At 39.4% G+C, this 27473-nt stretch overlaps 1 protein-coding gene across 1 annotated transcript in view; it reads right to left on the bottom strand.

Moving 5' to 3' along the window:
* The window catches only part of LOC121373225 (zinc metalloproteinase dpy-31-like), a 102194-nt gene that overhangs the window by 10452 nt on the left and 64269 nt on the right, over positions 1–27473 (bottom strand). Inside the window, exons 2-7 of the mRNA XM_041499716.1 lie at positions 22547–22667; positions 17480–17549; positions 14302–14502; positions 12430–12480; positions 9316–9418; positions 7780–7883 (exon numbers count right to left, since the gene is read on the bottom strand). Coding sequence (XP_041355650.1) covers positions 7780–7883; positions 9316–9418; positions 12430–12480; positions 14302–14502; positions 17480–17549; positions 22547–22650 — 633 coding nt within the window. The 5' untranslated portion in view covers positions 22651–22667. The remainder of the gene's footprint in view (positions 1–7779; positions 7884–9315; positions 9419–12429; positions 12481–14301; positions 14503–17479; positions 17550–22546; positions 22668–27473) is intronic.

Below are 27473 nucleotides of genomic sequence, written 5' to 3'. Positions count from 1 at the left end.
GAACTAACCGTCGAAGCAGACGTCAAGACGAGTTCTGTTTTCGGCATTGACGGGCTCGTAAGTGTTTTCAAATCTTGATTTAATTTTAGATCACAACTAAACACATATGTCTTACTAAGTTGAAAATTAGTTGTACAAGACATATAAGAATATTATCTAACTGAAAATGATTACATAAATTAATATCTTAAACAATTTGACTTTAATTTGACTGAAAACTATTTGGAACCGCCCTGACTGGCTCGCGCCATAGTAAACTACAAAATCCAGGGTTCGTACGGGTCCTTAAAATCCACAAAAGTCCAAGATTTCTGAATTGTAAAATTTAAGTACTTAAATATCCATATATTTCAGGAAACTGTTCAAAAGTCAATAAAAGTCCTTATAAAATTGTGTTTTGTTGTTTATAAAATTTCTGTTTTCGATTTTGCTCGTCTTTCCTACAAAATATTTTGTCAAAACATTTTTGCGGCGGCATGCGTATTAAAGTCGTATTCCCGTCAACCGGTCGATCGTCTAGACATGCTGGTGAGCACAGCCCGAAGTTGGTCACGTGTCTGCATTCTGGTCATCTCGGGGAACCTCGGCCACCATGAATACTGTTAGTAACGTAGCCCGTGTTCTGTTTACGGAAACCCCATTGCTTATGACGTAGTTTGGCCACGCTGGATGACAAGCTAAAATTCAAAGAAATTCGGACAATAAGCAGCGATGCCTGGAGAGTGCCATTTTCAAGATGCGTGGCTTGTCCATGATGATTACAAAAATTGGTTGAAAAAAGGTAGCTCCCGTTCTGAGGCTGGATGCTGTGTATGTCACAAGGAATTTTCGGTCAAGAGCTTGGGTATCTCTGCTGTATCAAGTCACGCCAAAGGAAAAAAACATCTCAAAGGTGGGCGTCATTTCTCTTCTACGCTATGAGTATGAACGATATTTTAAGATCAGAATCGCCCCTCTACCAACCCGATAGTTCGTCAGACGAACCAATGTATTTAACTCGATAATTATATATTTTATTATTAAAAGCACAGGCATGTGAAATGTCCGCGGAAATTCGCGGTTTTTAAAATACGTTACCGCGCAAAAAAATATGTTTCCGCTCTTTCTTTTTTCTCTTTTTTTTATTTATTACCGCGGAATTATAAAGATCTGGACAATCCTGAAACCGGTTTCCAAACGAATCGAATACAAACCGGAAACGGAAACGGAAATACATAGTGTTATTATTTTCCCGCCATTATATGCTTATTTTTATGCGTGAGTACTTTTTATAATTTAGATCTTCCTTTTTTTTTTTTCAAATTCTTGCTCACATCCCTGAAAGCAACAGACAAAATAAATTTAAAATGACAGTAAATAAATTACCCATTTTAAAAATTTTTGGGCCAGAAAAGTTGTAGGACGCAATTGACAAGATGTATCTTCCTACAGTCGGTAAACAAATAACAGATGCATCGCAAAAAAAATGTAGGTGACTTTTATATTGTCTTGCTTCTTACTTTTACAAAATGTCCGACAACACTAAACGGCTCATAAAAAGAGTACGGTAGTGTATTTTTTTTTAAATAAAATTATTCCAGCCAATCTGAACGGCTAAAGTTGAAAGCGCGCCAATTGAGAGTGACGTCATGTGTGAAACGTGTCACTGTAACAAGAAGTCTTATTGTAGATGTGTTCGGAAACAGGAAATTTCCGACTTGTCAAACCGTAATTGCCAAGACTAATAATTATACTGTTCATGTATAGCTCGTGAAATTCTTCGTTAACTGTGGTTTCGAATTTCAGTTTATAAATAAATAAATAAAAAGAAAAAACACGAACTTTTCGACACTTCCATTTTCGACTTTTTATCCACATGGGTGTTTTAATTACACTCTCTTCCTCCCCTCCTTCCACGGGTTATTCGTTTAGGGAGAAGTGATTAAATTTTGAGACGGTCCCTAACTCAAATCTTAATGAAAATGCGAGTGTCCGATGTAAACGTTGATTGTAAAAGGCGGGAAAAATTGTAACATTGAAACACTGGTAGGCTACTGCTAGTCATTAACATAAATGACGTGTTGCGTTTATTGAGTGATTCGTGGTTGTGATGTTCAAAATATTTTTGTTCAGTTTATGTGATCATATTCAGGGTTAGCGACATTAATTAGAACGTTACTGACTAGTAAACACATGCTTGCCCAATCGCAAAAATAATAATATTACAAGTTGGAGCTGACCCACTTTTATGACCCAATGACCTACTTAAAGACTGTTAGAGTTAAGGTAGTCATGTTTGGTATGAAACCAAAGCTTACGTACTTCTTTATTTTTCAGCTATGAGGTCTGTGGGGTCAACTTTGGCTAGAATTGGAGACTATTTGGTTCCTCGAGCTGATCCATCCTCAGATGCAGAACCAAAGCCAGCACCTGGCCCTGCCCTTCGACCTAGCCCTGCTGCTCATCCAGCGCCAGCTTCCTCTAGACCTGGATGTGGTGGAAAGGAAACTCTTACGGCAGAAGTGTTGTGGTCCATGAAATGCGTTGAATCACATTATTCTTTTAGTTCATGTGAGGGAATTGCTGCTCTCTTTCAGCAGATGTTTCAAGGGCATCCTGTAGTTGACACGTTATCCTGTGGTCATTCATGGAGGGTTCCAAGCCGGTGCTCGTGAGACTGGTTGGGGTCTTGATGATCTTCTCTCCTGTCCATACAACCTGTTTAAAGATACCTCAGCCAGGCGAGATGATGTTACTGATATAACTGGGTGTAAAGAATTTCCATTGAAATTTTGTAAACACAGGTGGGTTGAGAATGGTTCTGTGTGCAGCAGATTTCTTCTACTGTGGCCTCACCTGAAGTTATTTGTTGAGGCATGTGAAAGCAAGAAGAAGCCAAAACCCACCAGCAACTCTTATAAAACTCTGCGTGATGCAATGAAGGATAAGCTGACTGTGGCAAAACTGTCTTTTTTCAGGTCATTAGCCAGTGCAGTTGAGCCATTTTTAGCCTTGTACCAAACGGATAAGCCAATGGGTCCCTTTCTTGTTCATGATATTGAGAGACTAGTCCGAAATCTGTTAGAGAGGTGTGTTAGGTCAGATGCATTACAGAAGGCTTCTACTGCATATGACTTGTTAAAGCTGGATCTTGAAAAGGAAAGGGTAGAAAACAAAAAGATAGAAGTTGGTTTCAAGGCTGAAAGTGAACTGAAGTCCCTCCTGAAAACCAAGGCCATCAGTGAACGCCAGGTGTTTGAGTTCAGACAAGACTGTAGAAAAGTCTCCTCTAAAGTATGGCTTAGCAGTAAATATGGCTTGTCTGGATCCCAGGTTGATGGTGAGTAATCAAGAACACTCAAAGTCAAAATTCAAACGTCTGTTGGAAAACTTGGTGAATCTGAACAGGGTTGATGGTGAAGATGTAGATATGTTGGTTGCAAGTTACAAAGAACTACTGCATGATGTAGCAGGTGTGAACTGAAGTCTAGATTCAAGGACTTTAAGGTTGAAGATGACAGGGTAGATGTGTTACTCTATGAATGTATGGGTAAGAACAAAACGTTTGAGAAGTTGTGGAGAGTAGTTCGTAAGTTGTTGCTAGTTTCCCATGGTCAGGCATCTGTTGAGAGGGGTTTTTCTCTCAACAGACAGGTAGAGAAGGACAACTTGGGTGAAGGCATGCTTGTGGCACTGAGGCAGATTATTGATTATTTTGTACTGCTAGGTGGAATCCTCAAAGTTGAAATCACAAAGGAACTGCTACTCTCAGCCTCCACTGCCCGACATAAATACCATCAATATCTTGAAGAAGAGAAAAGAAAGAAAGGGCAAGAAGCCATCCAAAGAAAACGAAAAATGGTTGAAGATGAAGTGGATAATTTGAAAAAGAGAAAGAAGGTGTTAGAATCTGACATAGAAAATCTGACCACACTGTCAGAAAAATATGCAGATGAGGCTGAGACAACAAGTGGAAAAGTAACTAGCCACAGTATTCTTGTGAAATCAAATGCTCTCAGGCACTCTGCCAAGGAAAAAAAAAGGGGAACTGAAGCTTCTAGAAAGAGAAATTGAGGAGAAGGCTAAATCCTTGCCTGCTATGTCCTAAATGGATATTAGCCTAACTGAAGTGAATTGACTAAGACATGGAAGAGATTAGTGCAAACGCTGACTGTTGAACATTGTGTTAAATTTCACATAAAGTGTAACCTATTGTCTTGTGCTGTTTACGCAAAGTTGTGTGTCATTGACTCAAAGCACCTGGTAATTTCTGTGTTACATTATTACAATTCATTTGTTACATGCAAACTAGCTTGTATTTGTGATTTCCTATCTTGTTTAAATGGACACTAACCCCATGGCCAGAACAGCAACCAAACACAATTTCTACATCTCCCAACAGGTATCCCTCTAAACTGATTTTGAGTGGAGGGTCTACTATGAATTCTGTTTGGCTGTGGTTTGGTCATGAAGTTAGTGTCCTTTTAATCTACTTGGCTACACTTTAAAAATGAAAATATTTGAACAAACAAAAACTTGTGTATGATCAAACTTTCAATAAAAGTATGACAAGATGGGGAAGTACGGTGATGGTAATATAGGTGTTTTGCCTAATTTGTTAAAAATTGCTGCCTTTTGAATAAGTCCAGTTTGTTCGAAAATGTTCATTTTGGGGTATGTATCACTTGCCCACAGAAGACCACAGACTGAGTAATATCTGATTTTGCCACGTGTGGATACCTTAGTTTACTTATGGAATTTCTAGGATGTGGTCCTTAAAAAAGGTTATATTAGACCTTAAAAGTCCTTAAATAAGACATCTCAAAAAGAGTGGGAACCCTGAAATCCCGTTTCGTGCTTGGAACCCCTGTGGCGTGGACATTAACTTCAGTTAGCATTAATTTCAATAAAATATATTTTGTTTAACCTATTTCTGGCTATAACAGAAATAGACGTAATTAATACAGTGATCAAACTATATATTTGGACGCCGTGTTAATCGCGAGACAGACTTGTGGTACTGATTTACCACGTCCGTCTATTCGTCCCTTTTTGATTTCGCCCCAGGAATTATCTCCCCTCTAGTTTAATTATAAATTCGTCTCGGGCACCTTTACGTCGCACAGAGAAGAATACAAATGTATTTATGTGAATAAATCTAGTGTTATTTATATCATTTGTTGATCTTACTCTTTTTAGTATTGTGTTATTTATATCAACAAAGATAATTGTTTGTTGACATGCAAAGCTTATAAATCTATTGCATAAATATCTGGCCGATCGGTGTGTGGAGCCTTTGATCAACTAGTAGTTGCACTTAGAAATATATCCGATCAAGGCAACGATACCACGTAACCCACACCACCCCGAACCGGTTACAATAATAAAATCATACAGTCAGTGGTTTTGTGGTTATTGAGTTGTAAAATACACCTTACTTCTTTGAGCTTGGCTATCCAATGTGAGTGTTGTGTTCTGTGATTTTGTTATGATTTGAACTTGTTACGGCTTCCAAATAGTTTTAGCCTTATTAATAGTGTAAAATGTCTGAATATTAGCAAATAACTAATTATTTAATTATTGATTTTTTAAAGTTTACTACAAATGGGAGCGACACAGTGAATTTAAATTAATGGTAGTGTACCGGGTAAATGTTATGAAGCCTCGGACCCAATTGCAGATTTAGAGGTATATTTTTGTAGCTATACTTTTGTATAGACGTATATGTCTTCAGAGCATTTCTTTCTGGCTTTGTATGGCTCGAGTATGTCTGCATAGGTTAGGTTAGCGCGGGACACCACTACCGACACCAATACAAGCGTACCGCTAGGCTTTAATAGGGAGTAACGTCCAGAGGTTTGAGGACGTAAGCTAAATACTTGTCAAATAAGCAAGGACGGAATCGATATAAAGGATACTGTCAAACTTTAGGGAGTAACGTCCACGGGTTTGATGATGTAGGCTAAACACTTGCCGAATAAGCAAGTATGGAATCGATATAAAGGATATTGTCAGATTTTAATAGCGAGTGGTTTAGTCTCATATGGTTGGTTAGCTAACAAATTTCAACTTATTCAATGGCTGTGAATTTTTCGAAAAGGGGCCGTTTTAAATTAAATAGGTGGAGGAAATATTAAATTAAAAAAGGGAAGTAGATATTAGTTTGGTTGCAAAATGCTTAGCGAGTAATGCCATTTTGTTTGTTGGAATTTGAGTGTGTTTTTGATTGTCATGGATACAAGAGGACGATAGAGAAACTTTGATGTGGCAGTTATCCTATATAACCTGTCACGTTGTTACTTTATCTGTCTCAGCATGGAAACTAGGAGTGGCATGTCAACATATGTGTATTAAAAATAGAGACAGATTTCGTGATGTAGAGATATATCGTAAAATATAAATATTCAGAATATATCAGCTACAACCTCTATATTTTACATTTCGTGATATTATAGTATTTCACTTATTTCATTAATTTCAACTTTTTGTGTGATTATATCAAATTACGGTTCAAACAAGCTGTCCTGGGCACACACCTCAGCTATCTGGGCTGTCCGTCCATGACAATAGATTAGTTATTAGTGAGAGAGAAGAAACTGCAGTGGTCTTAAACCTACCCACTGAGTGGAAGTCGGTACCGTAATACGAACCCAGTACCTACCAGCCTTGTGTCTGACACCACAATATATATATATATATATATATATATATATATATATATATATATATATATATATGGAATTAGCGTGTTATGACAGTGCTTAACCCAGTACCTACCAGCCTTGTGTCTGACACCACAATATATATATATATATATATATATATATATATATATATATATATGGAATTAGCGTGTTATGACAGTGTTTATACGGATATATTTAATTATAATTTATTTTCTAGCATATCCAGTGTAATCGAAGTATGTGAACATTTTCAGAATCAGTCATTAGTCGATTGTGGGCCCGATATCAACAAACCAGAAATGTGGCTCGGGTAATGTTTTCAGACGAGTTAAGATTCACACTAGACTTCCATGATCGACGACAGCATGTCTGGCGACGTCCCAATGAACGCTACGACAACGTCAACTTTCGTTCTCATGGCCGATTTGGAGGAGGGTTAGTTATGGTGTGGGGTGGCATCACCATGACTGCCAGAATCCAGCTGCATATTGTTCATGGGCGGGTCACTGGGCAGTACTGAAGTGACAATATCCTTGCACCGATCGTTGTGCCCTTCGCACGTCAGGCTGGACGCCAGTTTGTCTACTGGTCACTGTGTATCTGCAGCAACAAAACATCACTTCGCTACCGTGGCCAGCCCTAAGCCCAGATCTTTCACCCATTGAGCATATGCGGGACATAATCGGACAACGTCTCCGAGAACGTCAACGTCAGCCAGGTTGGATTTGTGCGTGTTTGACGAACCACTTTTGTTTTTGATTTTGTTTTCAAATTGACAAGCACTACCCCTGTTGCCTATATGTGTCTCACCGGACCTTCATTATCCTGACTATATCGTTTAATACTAATCCCTTGTCACATGAGTGCTTGCGTTTTACAATTAATTAATATTGCTATACAAATTAATACATCTGTGTTATATTGTTTTATATTTGAATATATCCTACTTATTTTGAACATTATATATATATATATATATATATATATATATATATATATATATATATATATATACACACACGTGTTACTATACGACTGTTGCTACTGGGATTGGTGTGTTGTCATAGTGTTATTAGATACACACACGTGTTAGTATACTACTGTTGCTACTCACTGGGATTGGTGTCTTGTCACAATGCTTAGCAGGATCTCCTTTGCACCAGCACTTGCAGGTATTACCCAGAAATGCGCCATTTGGACAGGACTTCTTTGCACAGTCTACATAAAACAGGTGAAAAGTGTACTAGTAGCAGAATAGCAACTTTAGTAGTAGTAGTAGTAGTAGTAGTAGTAGTAGTAGTAGTAGTAATGACAGTAGTAAGAACATTAATAGTAGTGGTAGCAGCAGCAATGATAATAATAGTAGTACTAGCATCTTTAATGAAAGTACCAGTAGCAAGAACATTAATAATAATAGTGGTAACAGCAATGATAATAATAGTAGTAGTAGTACTAGCATCATTAATGACAGTAGTAACAACATTAATAGCAGTGGTAGTAGCAATAATAATAATAATAATAATAATGATAATAATAATAATAGTACTAGCATCATTAATGACAGCAGTAAACACAATAATGACAGCAGTAAGAACATTAACAGCAGTAGTGGTAGCAGCAGCAATAATAATAGTAGTAGTAGCATCATTAATGACAGTATTAAGAACACTGATAGTAGTGGTAGCAGCAGCAAAATATAATCATAAGAACAGCCAGCAACAATGGTAATAGTAGCACCAATAACAGCAGTAATATACTTTATAGTCCGTTTGCGTCAAACCGATGAATTGTCATTTAACATAATGAATAACGTTGCAATGCATATCAAAGCATATCATTTCCTTTTAAACCTATACAAACTCACAAAACATGTTTGTGTTTAATCTGAGTAAATAAAAATGTTTCTTTATATATTACCATCACACTGTGTGGGTTAAAACTAATTGATTTTAACACAGAGATGAATGTGTCTCATGGAAAATCAAAGGAGAAACAACCACGATTCTGCTTTTAAACTCTGTGTACTCCATTATCGACTCCTTCAGAGGACAGTTATCAGTGTACTTTCACGGTACACCACATTTTGGTGGTGTGTACTCATCTTAAAGAAGCTAGAAAAGACATATATTTGGACAACGCAATGAGAGGGAATCATTTCCATTCCATCCAGCAATTTTATTACAATTTCTTCGATATACTGACTTCTATTGTAAAATTTAATTTGACGTATCTGTGATATTTGTATTTTTGCACATTTCTTTACACTGTGTTTTAATTTAACTGTTGCATTTTTATACTGATGTTAATCATCACTTTATTTTTGCACGTACCACAGTTTGAAACCCAGTAGCTGATGCAGTTTTCGTACTGGGGTGTCGTTAAACATCTATTATATTCAATTCAGATGATAATTTGTTTCCACAACATTTATGTCAATGTTATTATGATTGGTATGTGTTTAAAACTTAATATGTTTTTAGTTGAGTTTTACCATTACACACTAACATTCCAATTCATCAGTTCACTTTAGCCACAAAATGTAATTTCGTTGGTTAGACTAAAAACCATTGTGATAGCTATACAAAGACAGTTGCTGCTGCTCCACCCCAACACTCATAACAAATTCTGGAATAACCATTACGTTACTCACTGTTGCATGGGTATGCCAAATTGACGCTTTTCATGTCGAGCCAGCTTATGTAGTTCTTCCCAATTTTATTTTGAAAGTCTTTCTGAAGGGTGATTACTCCATACTGTTTAAAACATAACAGAAGTAAAGTTAATGGTTAAAACTTGGTTTGTTTAAGGACACCACTAGAATACATCGATTTGTTAATCGCAGGCTATTGGATGTCAAACATTTGGCAATTTTGACAAATAGCCTTAGGGAAGAAACCTGATATATGTTTCCATTAGTAGCAAGGAATCTTTTCTGGTAGATTAGCTATGCATACAGACAACCTCGGTGGAGACTTAATTTCTAGTAGAGTAGATATGCATACAGACTATCTCGGTGGAGATCTCATTTATGGCAGAGTAGATATGCATACAGACAATCTCGGTGGAGACCTCATTTCTGGTAGTGTAGATATGCATACAGACAATCTCGGTGGAGACTTAATTTCTAGTAGAGTAGATATGCATACAGACTATCTCGGTTGAGATCTCATTTTTGGCAGAGTAGATATGCATACAGACAATCTCGGTGGAGACCTCATTTCTTGTAGAGTAGATATGCATACAGACAATCTTGGTGGAGACCTCATTTCTTGTAGAGTAGATATGGATACAGATTATCTCGGTGGATACCTCATTTCTGGTAGAGTAGATATGCATACAGACAATCTCGGTGGAGACCTCATTTCCAGTAGAGTAGATATGCATACAGACTATCTCGGTGGAGACCTCATTTCTGGTAGAGTAGATATGCATACAGATGACAGACAGTGTTTGACTTTCAGAATTCAAACCGGCCTCGGTGGCGTCGTGGTTAAGGCCATCAGTCAACATGCTGGTAGGTACTGGGTTTGGATCCCAGTCAAGGCATGGGATTTTAAATCCAGATACCTACTCCAAACCCTGAGTGAGCACTCCACAAGTCTAGGTAGGTGTAAACCACTTGCACCGACCAGTGATCCATAACTGGTTCAACAAAGGCCATGGTTTGTGCTATCCTGCCTGTGGGAAGCGCAAATAAAAGACCCCTTGCTTCTAATCGGAAAGAGTAGATCATGAAGTGACGACATTGGGTTTCCTCTCAAGATCTGTTTGATCCTTAACCATATGTCTGACGCCACATAACCGTAAATAAAATGTGTTGAGTGCGTCGTTAAATAACACATTTCTTTCTTTCTTTCTTTCAGAATTTAAATCCATTGTTAGTTGCTCACTGTGGAAGATTATTCAAACAAAGCTGCAACTGACGTTCAGTGTTTCTTTTGTTTTTATTAACCATCGGCTATTGGCTGTCAAACATTTTGTAATTCTGACATATAGTCTTAGAGAGGAAACCCGTTACATTTTTCTGTTAGTAGAAATGGATCTTTTATATGCACCATCCCACAGGTATGATAGCACATAACACGGCCTTTGATGTACCAGTCGTGGTGGACTGGCTAGAAGGAGAAATGGCCGAAATGGGCCCACTGACGGGGATCGATCCCAAACCGACCGCACATCAAACGAGCACTTTACCACTAGGCTACGTCCCGCCCCCTGACGTTCAGTGAGACTCCTCCTTCATCTGCGTTCAAGCTGTAGTTGATCATGCTTTAGATTTGAAGTCTGGTTGTGGTGATAAAAACCTCTGTCTCTGTCAAGTCTTCTTTGGAACTCCAAACTTGACAGCCAGTGTTGCTCCGTTTGGCCAGTGTTTTATCCTGGTTTCATCGTAGAGGGGGCAGAATTGCACGATGTGCTCTGGGGATTGTGGTCCTGTTTGACATGGACGTATAACGGACAACCAACAGCAGGTTTTAAACACTGGGTGATGTTGTTGATTTTCACAGACAGTGAACTTACATACATGATACGACCTTCGTGTACAACCATCTCTCATGGGGGAATGTCAGACAAGTCGGCCCTACTCAGTCTTTAAAAGATCAATTTTTTTTTAAATTGAGACATAAAAACAAGAAGTCGACCTTTGCAATCGAGGTCATCTAAAATCCCATACTTCGACGTCAAAAAACAAAAGAAAAATAAAACAAATAAATACTGATACTAAGTACTGAATATGGATGAAAGCTTTTCTGTAAAACGTTTCATATCTAACAAGAAAGTCAGCCATGCTAGTCTAGGTCTGACTCCGCATTGCACATAATTAAACAATTTGTAAGATACAAGATAGCAGACAAGTCTATGATTGATCATTCGTTACAACTTGTCAAAGAGATAGGACAATTAATAGTAGAATTTGTTGCATTCTTACCAGGCTTCCGAATGTAAATGAGAATTGCTTTCCTACAATCAGAATGAAAGTCATCGTAAATCTTGGTTTTGTTTTATAAAGTATTTAAAGAAGCATACAAAATTATTTAGCTAAATGTAAATTGAAAATGAAAATAAAGTTCATCTGTTCCTACTTCAATATAATGGGCTGTACAAAAAGCATTCTGCAATTCCTCTACAGAGAAGGGCATGTTGTATATATCAGCATTTTCAGACGAAAAATTAATTGACTGCTTTTCAGCTTTCTTTCTCAGATATATGTAAAAACATCTGTACTGAAAGCAGAAGATGAGTCATGACAAAATATGTCTGCCAGTGCACTGGGAATATCACAGTGAGGCGTGCTATTCATATCATTGACAGACAAATGATGAACTGTATTGCTGGATTATTTTTCCTTTGATCTTACGGGTTCTGTTCATATCATTGACAAACAAATGATGAAATGTATTATTGGATTCTTTTTCCTTTATTCCAGACAGCTTTCACAGATGTTAGAGAATTCAGCTTGGAGATGATTTCTTTCTCTGTCTGAACTCTCTGCGAGACTTAACCCTAGCAATGCGATATGCACTCAGGTTATCTCTGGTAGGTTTACGTTTGAACCTCTAGAGGATCCTGTTTTGTGCTTTGATTGCATCTTTTTAAGTATCATTAAACCATGGTTCATTGAAATGTTTTCTTACAGCCGGAGTCTTAGGAATAGTTTCTTCTGTAATGTCTTTCACAATGGAAGTAAACAAAGACATGGGACCATCTACACCAGTAATGTCAGATTGTTGCAAACGATAACTGCACAGATGCTAAAACTCACCTTGTTCCTCCATATATTTCCGGAGAAACCTCTTACGTTGTAACCAAAGTCCTGGAAAAATCAACAACATGTGAAGGACTACAAAGGGTTTCGTACCAAATGCATAAACTGGAAAAGAATGCACCTAAACCAAAACATTCTTAAAGCAGAATGTACCTTACCAAATGAAACATAATGTAGTCTGACACGTTGGGAATAGGTCCAACCTGTGCATGGATAACATATTGAAATAAGAGAGAAGTAATTAGCTTGAGTAGAAATAAGTTATCTCTTAAACGGCCTTGAGGTTGAACATTTTAAAGTAGAATGTTTAACTACAGAGGCAAATCCATAATTTTGTAAAGGGGAGGGGGTCACAAAATTCTAAAGTGGGCAAATTAGCCGAGCTCCCTATAGGCCTCGGTGGCGTCGTGGTTAAGTCAACGAACTACAGGCTGGTAGATACAGAGTTCGCAGCCCAGTACCGGCTCCAACCCAGGGCGTGTTCTTAAGAGCTCAATGGGTAGGTGTAAGAACATTACACCTTCTTTTCTCTCACTAACCACTAACCAACTAGCAACTAACCCACTGTCCTAGACAGACAGCCCAGATAGCTGAGGTGTGTGTTCAGGACAGTGTACTTGAACCATAATTGGATATAAGCACGAACATAAACAGGGCTTCTAGATTATGGTAGCCCCACTCCCATGGCTAGTGATATTCAATGTTGGGCTAGAAAATAACTACTACTGCCATGCCCGACTGCTAGCGAAAAAACTTGTCATATGTTTCAGTTAATTCTATTTTGTAAATATGAATATCCTGCCCGCCCCCCCCCCCCCCCCCCCCCCCCCCCCCGCCGATTTTAGTGTTTTTAAGCACTATCTCCCTGTTTAGGTGACATATCTGATTATTACTATTATTTAGTAAAATTGTATTAACTGAAAATAAAGTAGGGCAAGTGAATTTATAATCGTGGTTAGTACATTTTTTAAATCACTGATTAAGTGGATTTAATAAAAATTCTAGAAGTCCTGCATAGAAAAGGGTACTTCAAACGAGCGGGGCCCTAGGAAACTCCCCTCTGGATTCGTCTGTGTATTGTTTAAATTGAAATGAAATGACAGGCATCGGTGGCGCAGTGGTTAAACCATCGGACTTCAGGCTGGTATGTACAGGGTTCGCAGCCCAGTACCGGCTCCAACCCAGAGCGAGTTCTTAGCAACTAAAACTAACCCAAAGTCCTGGGCCCCGTTTTACGAAGTGATCTTAGCACTAAGGTGATCTTAAGTGCGTAACTACCTTACGCAATTAAAGTGATCTTAGCGCTAAGGTGATCTTAAGTGCGTAACTACCTTACGCAATTAAAGTGATCTCAGCGCTAAGGTGATATTAAGTGCGTAACTACCTTACGCAATTAAAGTGATCTCAGCGCTAAGGTGATCTTAAGTGCGTAACTACCTTACGCAATTAAAGTGATCTTAGCGGTAAGATCGCTTCGTAAAACGGGACCCTAGACAGAATAGAATAGAATAAATAGAATAGGATAGAATAAATAGAATAGGATAGGATAGAATATAATAGGATAGAATAGAATAGAATAGAATAGGATAGGATAGGATATAATAGGATAGGATATAATAGAATAGAATAGGATAGAATAGAATAGGATAGGATAGAATAGGATAGAATAGAATAGAATAGGATAGAATAGAATAGAATGTTTAATGACACCCCACAAAGAAAAATACATTGGCTATTGGGTGTCAAACTATGGTAAATACAGTCTTGTACAGACAGCCCAGATAGCTGAGATGTGTGCCCAGGACAGCGTGCTTTAAGATTAATTGGGTATAAGTACGAAAATAAGTTCAAATGAAATGAAATGCAAACCATCGAATTGTGCATTATGCTCATGTAGTCATACGGCACGCCAAAAGACGTTATGTCGTTCCACGTCGCTTTATTGTAGTTAGCGCGCCATTTCGCCGGGATATTGTGCCAGTTGAACCTTGTGAAGTTGTCCCTGTCAGGGCGGTTGTGTTCGTGTATCATTCCTAAAACGTGGCCCAACGCATGGGCCACGGCGCGTTTCTGAAACAGTTAAAAGTTTGTTTTTGTTTAACGAAGGAAATGTTTTATTTAACGACGCACTCAACATATTTCAGGGTGGGAACGCATGAATTGTGTGGCCCATGCATGTGGTTCAGTTAACCAGCATCATTTTTATGGATGCCTCATTAGCTCAGAAGGTATCGTGGCAACTCTGCAATTTCCGGGCGATTCGGTGTTTTTATGGATGCCCCAATAGCTCAGAAGGTATCGGTGCCATAGGTTCGAGTCCCAGCAACGCCATGGGACAATTTGTGAGGCCAGAAAAGATTTCATTATCCCATGCACCAGTGCGTTAATGTCTATGCATGTAACAGTCAACCTCGACATACATACAATATATAGATATTCGTATATCAATACATACACACATGCACACACATACACACATATGACTGAAATTCAATCAGTTAATACTTTAAGAAGAAGAAATGCTTTATTTAAAGATGCACTCAACTCATTTTATTACAGCAACATGGCGTTGGACATATGGATAAGAACTACAAAGATAATGAGAGGAGAAATCTGATGACGCCACTTTATGGGCTACTCCTACTGAATAAGCAATAAGTGGTCTTTTATGTGCACTTACTCGCAGATGGGGCACTACATACCACGCCCTTTGGTATATACCAGTCGTTTAGCACAGGTTGGAACGTAAAAGGTCCAGTGGTAGCCAGCTTCATCGAGTAGGTTCGATCCTGCGACCCAAACACATCAGGTGAGAGCTCTACCGACTGAGCTTAAATCCAGCGGCTGCATATGTTCTACTAATCCGATTTTCGTCAAACTGTTCATTACTAAACTATTATCTTCCTTACTACACGCGGGGTTTTTTCCATACATATTTACGTTTTTTGTCAACTGCGGGATTGATATTCAAGCTTTTTGGCAGAAAATAAATTGATGGTACACACTAAAAACGTCACAGACCATAAGTTGCCATACTAGAGGGAGTGGGTTTGGAAATAATTTGAAATTAGACACTGCATTTTATCACACATGCTATACATATATGAATTGGGAAGATTTAAGGGTACGCAATGTTACCCTCAGTACCCTGTGTTAAAACCCCTGATATTGTTCCCCTCCAACCCCATTACAAAAGAGGAAAAGTCATTGCATATATTCCAGACTTTCTGCAAGGTCAGAAGACTTCAGCAGCATCATGGCGTATAGATATGACGACACGTGACACATGAGATGTATTTCGATTTTTTTAAAATTACGAGAAGCTGCCATTCTGGAATTGTTTGTTTAACAACACCTGAGCACATTTTAAATTATGACTGTTTGGCGTCTAACAGATAGTTGTGACACTTGGTCTAGATAGTGAAGGAAAAGTTTTTCTCGCACTACATTATATATTTCTACCAGAAAATAGCAAATAATATTTATATTTAAAGACATAATATCAACTAGCACGATATCTAATATATAACAAGCATGGTTACATATTTAATACTACATTACTAATACATAACTAATACTACATTACTAATACATAACTAATACTACATTACTAATACATAACTAATACTACATTACTAATACATAACTAATACTACATTACTAATACATAACTAATACTACATTACTAATACATAACTAATACTACATTACTAATACATAACTAATACTACATTACTAATACATAACTAATACTACATTACTAATACATAACTAATACTACATTACTAATACATAACTAATACTACATTACAAATACATAACTAATACTACATTACTAATACATAACTAATACTACATTACTAATACATAACTAATACTACATTACTAATACATAACTAATACTACATTACTAATACATAACTAATACTACATTACTAATACATAACTAATACTACATTACTAATACATAACTAATACTACATTACAAAACTTGTACGAGAACACTTATGTAGTCCATGACCTTACACACACACACACACACACACACACACACACACACACACACACATAGAGAGAGAGAGAGAGAGAGAGAGAGATACACACACAGACACACATGCATACACATATACAACAGGCACACGCACACACACACACACACACACATACATACATATGTACTACGGTGACATTCCATAACTGACGTGTGCATCCATAGTTATCATTCCAAAAAAATTCAATAGCAACCTTACACTGAAAGCTTTCCAGTGTTCAGAAAAATAAGACAGAAAAGAAACAAACTTAAGCACTAGTTTATTTTTATGTAAGGATATTGAATATAATGTCTTGCAAGTTTGAGACCACGTCACGTATTCCTATGTCATTCATATGTATAGTAATGGCGGACTGGAATTAAAGTTGTGTGTACAGTTTACAGTTTATGTATGTATGTATGTATGTATGTATGTATGTATGTATGTATGTATGTATAAATATCTATATATTGTATGTATGTTCAGGTTTACTGTTACATACATAGATATTAAGGCAGGGGATAATTAAATCATTTCTGGCCTCACAAATTGTCCCATGTCGTTGCTAGGACTCAAACTCGTGGCACCGAATCGCCCACAAATTGCAGACTAACCACGATGCGCTCTGAGCTATTGAGGCATCCACACACATGGGGCCTACATTCACCGCGGTCGATCCCGATTACGTGCGTGAAACAGTGACAGACCTGGCACTGGCTAGTATGTATTGATGTCTGAATGTCTACATAGTGTATGTATGTCGAGGTTCACTGTTACATACATAGATGTATAACTTACTTATGTACTGATGTATGCATGTATGCATGTGCCTATGTTTGTAAGTCTGTAAGTATGTAAGTAGGTATGTATGCATGCATGCATGCATGTATGTATGTATGTATATATGTATGTATGTATGTATGTATGTATGTATGTATGTATGTATGTATGTATGTACATGTGTATGGGTGTATGCGTGTGTGCGTGCATGCGTGCGTGCGTGCCTCTATACTTACGTCAAAACATGATGATTGAAGATACACTTTTTGGTTTGGGACTTTGATCGATCCGTAGTAAGCTTCACACCTGTTCAGTAAAAACAATGTTTTGTTTTCAAATGAATGAGTTGATCAATTGTACCATACATCCTTTCACCGAGTATTCAGGGGCGATAAACCCAATATTACTTTGTATCATAGGTCACGTTGGAACCCATACAATTCCCAGCTTAATGCTGCATTGTGCAACAAAAGCAATTTAATGTCGCATACCACACAGTTTGAAGGATCATAACACTGTTTAGTGATCTGACCTACACAAACGGAGATGATTCAATGAGTGGCACATTCGACAATCTGAACGACAAAGTCATTCACCGCAATCAAGCTCGTATCTCTACACTATGCAGAGTCGAATGGACATTTGGCAAGCTAGTGGATGATTCCATGAATCTCTATCTAGTGTCTCGTCACTTACTCACGAAAAGAAATACATTTTTTGCACAGTACGCCCTTCGAGACCACCACAAAGAGGACTGCTACTCCCAGACTAGTTTACAAAATCAAACTTAGAAAATGACAGAGCTGATTGGAACAAATACGGCTGTGGTGAGATGCACTCATGAATCACTGTCAAAATTAATTTAATAATGTGAACATCACACTCTTTTGTTGATTTCTTTAAGATTAAGAGGAATACTGTTCTCTTCTCTAACAAGGGACGTTTTAGTGTACACTTGAATATTCTGGAGCTGTCACAACAGCTTCATGTAATGTAATATCAATTCATGCTATGTAATATCAACATCCCGTGTTGTAATATCGATTCATTCTATATAATAACAACTTCATCTTATGTAACATCAAGTCATGCTATGTAATACCAACATCATGCTATATAATATCAACTTCATGCTATGTAATATCAGCTCCATGTTGTGTACTATCAACTTCATGTTGAGTAATATCAACTTCATGTTATGTAATATCAACTTCATGTTATGTATTATCAACTTCACTTTTGTAATATCAATTCATGCTATGCAATATCAACTTCATATTATGTAATATCAATTCATGTTACGTAATATCAACTCCATGTTATGTAATATCAACTCCATGTTATGTAATATCAACTTCATGTTATGTAATATCAACTTCATGTTATGTAATATCAATTCGTGCTATGTAATATCAACTTCATGTTATGTAATATCAATTCATACTATGCAATATCAACTTCATGTTATGTAATATCAACTTCGTGTTATGTAATGTTAACTTCATGTTATGTAATATCAATTTCATGTTATGTAATATCAACACTGCTATTTAATATCAACTGCATGTTATGTAATATCAACTTTATGCTATCTAATATCAACGTCATTTTATGTAATATCAACTTCATGTTATGTAATATAAATTCATGCTATGTAATATCAACTTCATGGTATGTAATATCAGCTGCATGTTATGTAATATCCGTTTCCTGCTACGTGATATCATCTAAGTGTTATGTACTATCAACTTTATGCTATGTAATATCAAATTCATGCTATGCAATATAAAATTCATGCTATGTAATATCAACAGCATGCTATATAATATCAACTTGATGCTATCCAGTGTTCTAGCTAGGATTTGAGGAGGGCAGGGTGCTCACTTATTATTATGGCACTTTCTGCGGGAATAATTGTTTATGAAGGCAGTAATTTATATACCATAACCGAAGAAAAAACCGACTCAAAAACCTAACAAAATATTCAAATTATGGATTTAATGCTAATTAATAATATAGGGTTGATAAATAATGCAACAGTTGTATGGATGCACTGCTGGACACAGTGTTTCAACGTGAATAAATTTCCAGATAAGTTTAATTTGAAATAACTTGCTTACAGTTGGAACATTTAGTTTGCTCCTTCTGTCTGTTTTCATCATTTTCAACTGAGAAAACACTATTTCACATTCAGCACTGCTCAAAGGCAGAGTTAGTGGTACAGACACCAGCTTGGCTAGCAGTGGATACATTGCCTGTACATAGTCCACTTTTATCAGGGCCCAAAAGCACTTTTCCAATCCCTGGAATTTGTCCTCTCCATTAGAAGGTTATATTCAAGCATGTTGAAGTGAACAGCAAGAGCTTCCATCTCCATTTCTCCATACAATGCAAGAACATCGTCATCCAGTGAAGACACATCCAATATTGCCAAAGAATTGACTATATCGGTATCCTGAAATCTGATAAAATAACAGAAAATTTTATAACTCACAATACATATTCAATTGAACTTACTTTTTTTCTGGATCATTTTAATGATAACAATTTATTTAGGCAAATATTTGTAACTATTAATATATTAACAGTGTACCTGCCAACTTTTAAATTTTTATTATTATTATTATTATTATTTTAATCTTTAAAACAAAATTAAAATGCAAAATATATTGACAACTAAATCTACCGAGAGTTTATGGTGATTTTTACTAAATTGTTTTATTATTTTTGCTTTTGTTATACCAAATGTGTCTATCATTGTATAAAAGTAAATAAGTGTAAGTTAGTTGATGTAGGCCGGGAGGTCAGCCATATGTTGGAAAAAGAAGAGAGAGAAAAAAACAAAACAACAAACAAGCAAACAAATAAACCACCCAACAATACTAACATTTAATTTTTAATAAAAGCCTGTTTGCATCAAATATTTAAGAAAATGATTATTGTAAGGTATATCGATCAGAAAGTCATATATTTCTATAACTATACAAATATTAATTCAGCATCGGATGTAAATTGTCGACGTAAATAGGCTCTTGCCTTTTGGCCAATCCCAAACCGCATTTTGACGGCAATACATATTGTTTAAACTAAATTGTCGACGTCGTAAAAAATAAAATAAAAAATGGACACTTACTTTGATCCAAAGGAAATTTTTTGGCACGATCCAGGCGCTTTCTGTAACGCTGTCAGTTTCCTTTCTCGTGTTGGCATGGTTAAACAACATTTTTGTAAAAAGTATTGGTATTTGTAACTTTTATAACTTGTTTTCAGAATAATTGAAAATAAACCAATTTCCGACATCACGGGAGCTAACTCGTAAATTAGCTAGACTTGCCACAGTTCAAATTGAACACCGAAAAATGGAATGGCCGTTAAAAAAAAAGAAAAGGGCAGGGCGGCACAAAATATGGGCAGGGCGCGCCGCCCTCCTAGTTACTGCTAGCTAGAACACTGCTATCTAATATCAACTTCATGTTATGTAATATCAATTCGTGCTATGTAATATCAACTTCATGTTATGTAATATCAATTCATACTATGCAATATCAACTTCATGTTATGTAATATCAACTTCGTGTTATGTAATGTTAACTTCATGTTATGTAATATCAATTTCATGTTATATAACATCAACACTCTGCCATGTAATATCAACTGCATTTTATGTAATATCAACTTTATGCTACCTATTATCAACGTCATTTTATATAATATCAACTTCATGTTATGTAATATAAATTTATGCTATGTAATATCAACTTCATAGTATGTAATATCCGTTTCATGCTACGTGAGATCATATAAGTGTTATGTACTATCAACTTTATGCTATGTAATATCAAATTCATGCAATGCAATATAAAATTCATGCTATATAATATCAACATCATGCTATATAATATCAACTTTATGCTATCTAATATCAACGTCATTTTATGTAATATCAACTTCATGTTATGTAATATAAATTTATGCTATGTAATATCAACTTCATCCTATGTAATATAAAATTCATGCAATGTAATATCAACTTTATGATATCTAATATCAACGTCATTTTATGTAATATCAACTTCATGCTATTTAATATGAAATTCATGCTATGTAATATATAATTAATGCTATGTAATATCAACTTCATGCTATGTAATATCAACTTCATGTTATGTAATATCAACTTTATGTTATCTAATATCAACGTCATTTTATGTAATATCAACTTCATGTTATATAATATAAATTAATGCTATGTAGTATCACTTCATGCTATGTAATATCAATTTCATGGTATGTAATATCAACTACATGTTATATAATATCAACTACATGTTATATAATATCAACTTTATGTTATGTAATATCAACTGCATATTATGTAATATCAATTTCATGCTATGTAATATCAACTTCATGTTATGTAATATCAACTCCATGCTATGTAATATCAATTTCATGTTATATAATATCAACTTCATGTTATTTAATATCAACGTCATGCCATGTAATATCAACTTCATGTTACGATTTTCGGTTAGTAACAATAATAAGATCTGGAACGTAAATTAGAATATTTCAGCATTTTGTTGCTCCGCCTTACCATGGCTACTGGGTCCATGTTGTAGTCAGGTTAGTACTATGTTAGTACTACACATTTTAGTTAATTCTGAACCTATTGCTTTTAAAATTCTACAAAGAAATAGTGCTGTTTTCCCAAACACTTTTACTTTTCGTCTTATATCAAATCAAGCTGAAATAATTTACACAAACACAATGATAAAACAGGCTAGAACGGACTATGTTTGGTGTTTTCTTGTCAGCATATGTTATTTGTTTTGTTTGTTTCTTTGTGGGTTTTTTGTTTGTTTAGCAAAGTAAAGAGACAGCAAATGAGATTTACATTTCAGCCAATGCGCGACAGATATAGTTCCACAAAAATTAGCTGTCCTTGTATTGGGTTGGCATCGCCACTGGTTTGACTGTTAGGTGATTCAATATTGAAAGGCGGCCAACTCCAATAATGATGGTGGAGAAATAGGGTTGATTTCTACAAATATGACTGAATGCCATACTATGCAGTGTATTGCCTCTCTACTGTGGTTTAATGTGAGTTGTTTACCTTTTGGGACCCCAAGATAGAAAGATAAACTCAATAGTGGAAAAACGTCATAGGGGTTACCCTCTTCTTTTATGGAAGAAAGGCAAATATTTTTGTTTTGGTCTAATTACTATATAGGCTGATGTCTGTATAACAAGAGTTTAAACATTAGCTTCTATTGTGAGTGTAGACCCAATTTATTGCTTACTTGTCAGATTTCACAAACTGGATCCAGTACTTGTGCAAGTTATTTTTCTTGAAGAATCGTACACACGAGACGGTCTCCCAATCTTTCATCCCCTCCTCTAGCATCTTAGTCTGAGCCGAATCTGACAATAAAGTTAGGTTTTGTATAACGATACCTCAAACACACATCCATTAATTAATCATTGGATATTGGATGTCAAGCATGCGGCAATTCTGACAAATAGTCTCCAATTACAGAATACGGATTAATTAACCATCCACTATTGGGTGTCATACATTTGATAATTCTGATATGTAGTCTTTAGTTTAGGTTTCGTTTGTTTAACGACACCACTAGAGCACATTAATTAGTTGATAATTTGCTACTGGATGCCAAAGTGTGATCATTTTCGTATACAGTCTCCTCAGATGACTTGCTACATACATGACAGCACATACCACAGCTTTTAATATACACTTATTGGGAAAGAGAAATCCCGCCGTCTTCTAGGCATACATAAAGCCATACAGATGGACGACTAACATGAGTTTGACGTAATTTCCATTCAAGAAGACACTGATTGGGATTATATGATTAAGAGATTATTATCCTCGTGTTTTTCGGTATCGTCAATATCATATATTAGGAATAAAAGTTGTATTATACTCGCGTCTTTGCAAGCCTCTGGCGAGTATAATACATTATTTTTATTCCTAATGTATATATTGACAGATAAGTGTTACCAGGACAAGACAGGCTGTCAGATAAGTGTCACCAGGACAAGACAGGTTGTCAGATGAGTGTCAACAGGACAAGAGAGGTTGTCAGATAAGTGTCACCAGGACAAGATAGGTTGAGATATATTTGTCACCAGGACAAGACAGGTTGACAGATAAGTGTTATCAGGACAAGACAGGCTACCAGATAAGTGTCACCAGGACAAGACAGGTTGTCAGATAAGTGACACCAGGACAAGATAGGTTGTGAGATATGTGTCACCAGTAAAAGATAGGTTGAGATATATTTGTCACCAGGACAAGACAGGTTGACAGATAAGTATTATCAGGACAAGACAGGTTGCCAGATAAGTGTCACCAGGACAAGACAGGTTGTCAGATAAGTGTCACCAGGACAAAACAGGTTGACAGCTAAGTGACACCAAGAGAAGACAGGTTGACAGTAAGTGTCACCAGGTTGTATATGGTATAGCGAAACATCCTTGATATAGCTTTGACAGGCCCGTAGCCAATGTTTTTATGAGATCAGCAGCTCGAGACGAAAAATACAGATTTCGAGGAGGAGGTGTGTTGGGGAGGGGGGATACAGATCAGTGAGATCAGCAGGAGGAGGAGGAGGAGAGGTGTGTTGGGGAGGGGGGATACAGAGTGAGATCAGCAGGAGGAGGAGAGGTGTGTTGGGGAGGGGGGATACAGAGTGAGATCAGCAGGAGGAGGAGAGGTGTGTTGGGGAGGGGGGATACAGAGTGAGATCAGCAGGAGGAGGAGAGGTGTGTTGGGGAGGGGGGATACAGAGTGAGATCAGCAGGAGGAGGAGAGGTGTGTTGGGGAGGGGGATACAGAGTGAGATCAGCAGGAGGAGGAGAGGTGTGTTGGGGAGGGGGGATACAGAGTGAGATCAGCAGGAGGAGGAGAGGTGTGTTGGGGAGGGGGGATACAGAGTGAGATCAGCAGGAGGAGGAGAGGTGTGTTGGGGAGGGGGGATACAGAGTGAGATCAGCAGGAGGAGGAGAGGTGTGTTGGGGAGGGGGGATACAGAGGAGAGAGGTCAGCAGGAGGAGATCAGCAGGAGGAGGAGAGGTGTGTTGGGGAGGGGGGATACAGAGTGAGATCAGCAGGAGGAGGAGAGGTGTGTTGGGGAGGGGGGATACAGAGTGAGATCAGCAGGAGGAGGAGAGGTGTGTTGGGGAGGGGGGATACAGAGTGAGATCAGCAGGAGGAGGAGAGGTGTGTTGGGGAGGGGGGATACAGAGTGAGATCAGCAGGAGGAGGAGAGGTGTGTTGGGGAGGGGGGATACAGAGTGAGATCAGCAGGAGGAGGAGAGGTGTGTTGGGGAGGGGGGATACAGAGTGAGATCAGCAGGAGGAGGAGAGGTGTGTTGGGGAGGGGGGATACAGAGTGAGATCAGCAGGAGGAGGAGAGGTGTGTTGGGGAGGGGGGATACAGAGTGAGATCAGCAGGAGGAGGAGGAGAGAGAGGTGTGTTGGGGAGGGGGATACAGAATGAGATCAGCAGGAGGAGGAGAGGTGTGTTGGGGAGGGGGATACAGAGTGAGATCAGTAGGAAGAGGAGAGGTGTGTTGGGGAGGGGGGATACAGATGAGATCGGAAGGAGGAGGAGAGGTGTGTTGGGAGGGGGGATACAGATGAGATCGGCAGGAGGAGGAGAGGTGTGTTGGGGAGGGGGGATACAGAGTGAGATCAGCAGGAGGAGGTTGGGAGGTGTGTTGGGGAGGGGGGATACAGAGTGAGATCAGCAGGAGGAGGAGAGGTGTGTTGGGGAGGGGGGATACAGAGTGAGATCAGCAGGAGGAGGAGAGGTGTGTTGGGGGGGGGGATACAGAGTGAGGGGGGATACAGAGTGAGATCAGCAGGAGGAGGAGAGGTGTGTTGGGGAGGGGGGATACAGAGTGAGATCAGCAGGAGGAGGAGAGGTGTGTTGGGGAGGGGGGATACAGAGTGAGATCAGCAGGAGGAGAGAGAGGGGGGATACAGAGTGAGATCAGGGAGGAGGGAGGTGTGTTGGGGAGGGGGGAGAGATGAGATCAGCAGGAGGAGAGAGTGTTGGGGAGGTACAGAGTGAGATCAGTGTGTTGGGGAGGGGGGATACAGAGTGAGATCAGCAGGAGGAGGAGAGGTGTGTTGGGGAGGGGGGATACAGAGTGAGATCAGCAGGAGGAGGAGAGGTGTGTTGGGGAGGGGGATACAGATGAGATCAGCAGGAGGAGGAGAGGTGTGTTGGGGAGGGGGGATACAGAGTGAGATCAGCAGGAGGAGGAGAGGTGTGTTGGGGAGGGGGGATACAGAGTGAGATCAGCAGGAGGAGGAGAGGTGTGTTGGGGAGGGGGGATACAGAGTACAGGAGGAGAGGTGTGAGATCAGCAGGAGGAGGAGAGGTGTGTTGGGGAGGGGGGATACAGATGAGATCAGCAGGAGGAGGAGAGGTGTGTTGGGGAGGGGGGATACAGAGTGAGATCAGCAGGAGGAGGAGAGGTGTGTTGGGGAGGGGGGATACAGATGAGATCAGCAGGAGGAGGAGAGGTGTGTTGGGGAGGGGGGATACAGAGTGAGATCAGCAGGAGGAGGAGAGGTGTGTTGGGGAGGGGGGATACAGAGTGAGATCAGCAGGAGGAGGAGAGGTGTGTTGGGGAGGGGGGATACAGAGTGAGATCAGCAGGAGGAGGAGAGGTGTGTTGGGGAGGGGGGATACAGAGTGAGATCAGCAGGAGGAGGAGAGGTGTGTTGGGGAGGGGGGATACAGAGTGAGATCAGCAGGAGGAGGAGAGGTGTGTTGGGGAGGGGGGATACAGAGTGAGATCAGCAGGAGGAGGAGAGGTGTGTTGGGGAGGGGGGATACGGAGTGAGATCAGCAGGAGGAGGAGAGGTGTGTTGGGGAGGGGGGATACAGAGTGAGATCAGCAGGAGGAGAGGTGTGTTGGGGAGGGGGGATACAGTGAGATCAGCAGGAGGAGGAGAGGTGTGTTGGGGAGGGGGGATACAGAGTGAGATCAGCAGGAGGAGGAGAGGTGTGTTGGGGAGGGGGGATACAGAGTGAGATCAGCAGGAGGAGGAGAGGTGTGTTGGGGAGGGGGGATACAGAGTGAGATCAGCAGGAGGAGGAGAGGTGTGTTGGGGAGGGGGGATACAGAGTGAGATCAGCAGGAGGAGGAGAGGTGTTGGGGAGGGGGGATACAGAGTGAGATCAGCAGGAGGAGGAGAGGTGTGTTGGGGAGGGGGGATACAGAGTGAGATCAGCAGGAGGAGGAGAGGTGTGTTGGGGAGGGGGGATACAGAGTGAGATCAGCAGGAGGAGGAGAGGTGTGTTGGGGAGGGGGGATACAGAGTGAGATCAGCAGGAGGAGGAGAGGTGTGTTGGGGAGGGGGGATACAGAGTGAGATCAGCAGCAGGAGGAGGAGAGGTGTGTTGGGGAGGGGGGATACAGAGTGAGATCAGCAGGAGGAGGAGAGGTGTGTTGGGGAGGGGGGATACAGAGTGAGATCAGCAGGAGGAGGAGAGGTGTGTTGGGGAGGGGGGATACAGAGTGAGATCAGCAGGAGGAGGAGAGGTGTGTTGGGGAGGGGGGATACAGAGTGAGATCAGCAGGAGGAGGAGAGGTGTGTTGGGGAGGGGGGATACAGAGTGAGATCAGCAGGAGGAGGAGAGGTGTGTTGGGGAGGGGGGATACAGAGTGAGATCAGCAGGAGGAGGAGAGGTGTGTTGGGGAGGGGGGATACAGAGTGAGATCAGCAGGAGGAGGAGAGGTGTGTTGGGGAGGGGGGATACAGAGTGAGATCAGCAGGAGGAGGAGAGGTGTGTTGGGGAGGGGGGATACAGATGAGATCAGCAGGAGGAGGAGAGGTGTGTTGGGGAGGGGGGATACAGATGAGATCGGCAGGAGGAGGAGAGGTGTGTTGGGGAGGGGGGATACAGATGAGATCAGCAGGAGGAGGAGAGGTGTGTTGGGGAGGGGGGATACAGATGAGATCAGCAGGAGGAGGAGAGGTGTGTTGGGGAGGGGGGATACAGAGTGAGATCAGCAGGAGGAGGAGAGGTGTGTTGGGCAGGAGGGGGGTGTGTTGGGGATACAGAGTGAGATCAGCAGGAGGAGGAGAGGTGTGTTGGGGAGGGGGGATACAGAGTGAGATCAGCAGGAGGAGGAGAGGTGTGTTGGGGAGGGGGGATACAGAGTGAGATCAGCAGGAGGAGGAGA

This window comes from Gigantopelta aegis, chromosome 5, assembly GCF_016097555.1.
Source record: "Gigantopelta aegis isolate Gae_Host chromosome 5, Gae_host_genome, whole genome shotgun sequence".
Taxonomy (NCBI): domain Eukaryota; kingdom Metazoa; phylum Mollusca; class Gastropoda; order Neomphalida; family Peltospiridae; genus Gigantopelta; species Gigantopelta aegis.
The sequence above is the reverse complement of the archived record's forward strand: the minus strand, read 5'-3'. Positions and strand labels throughout refer to the sequence as shown.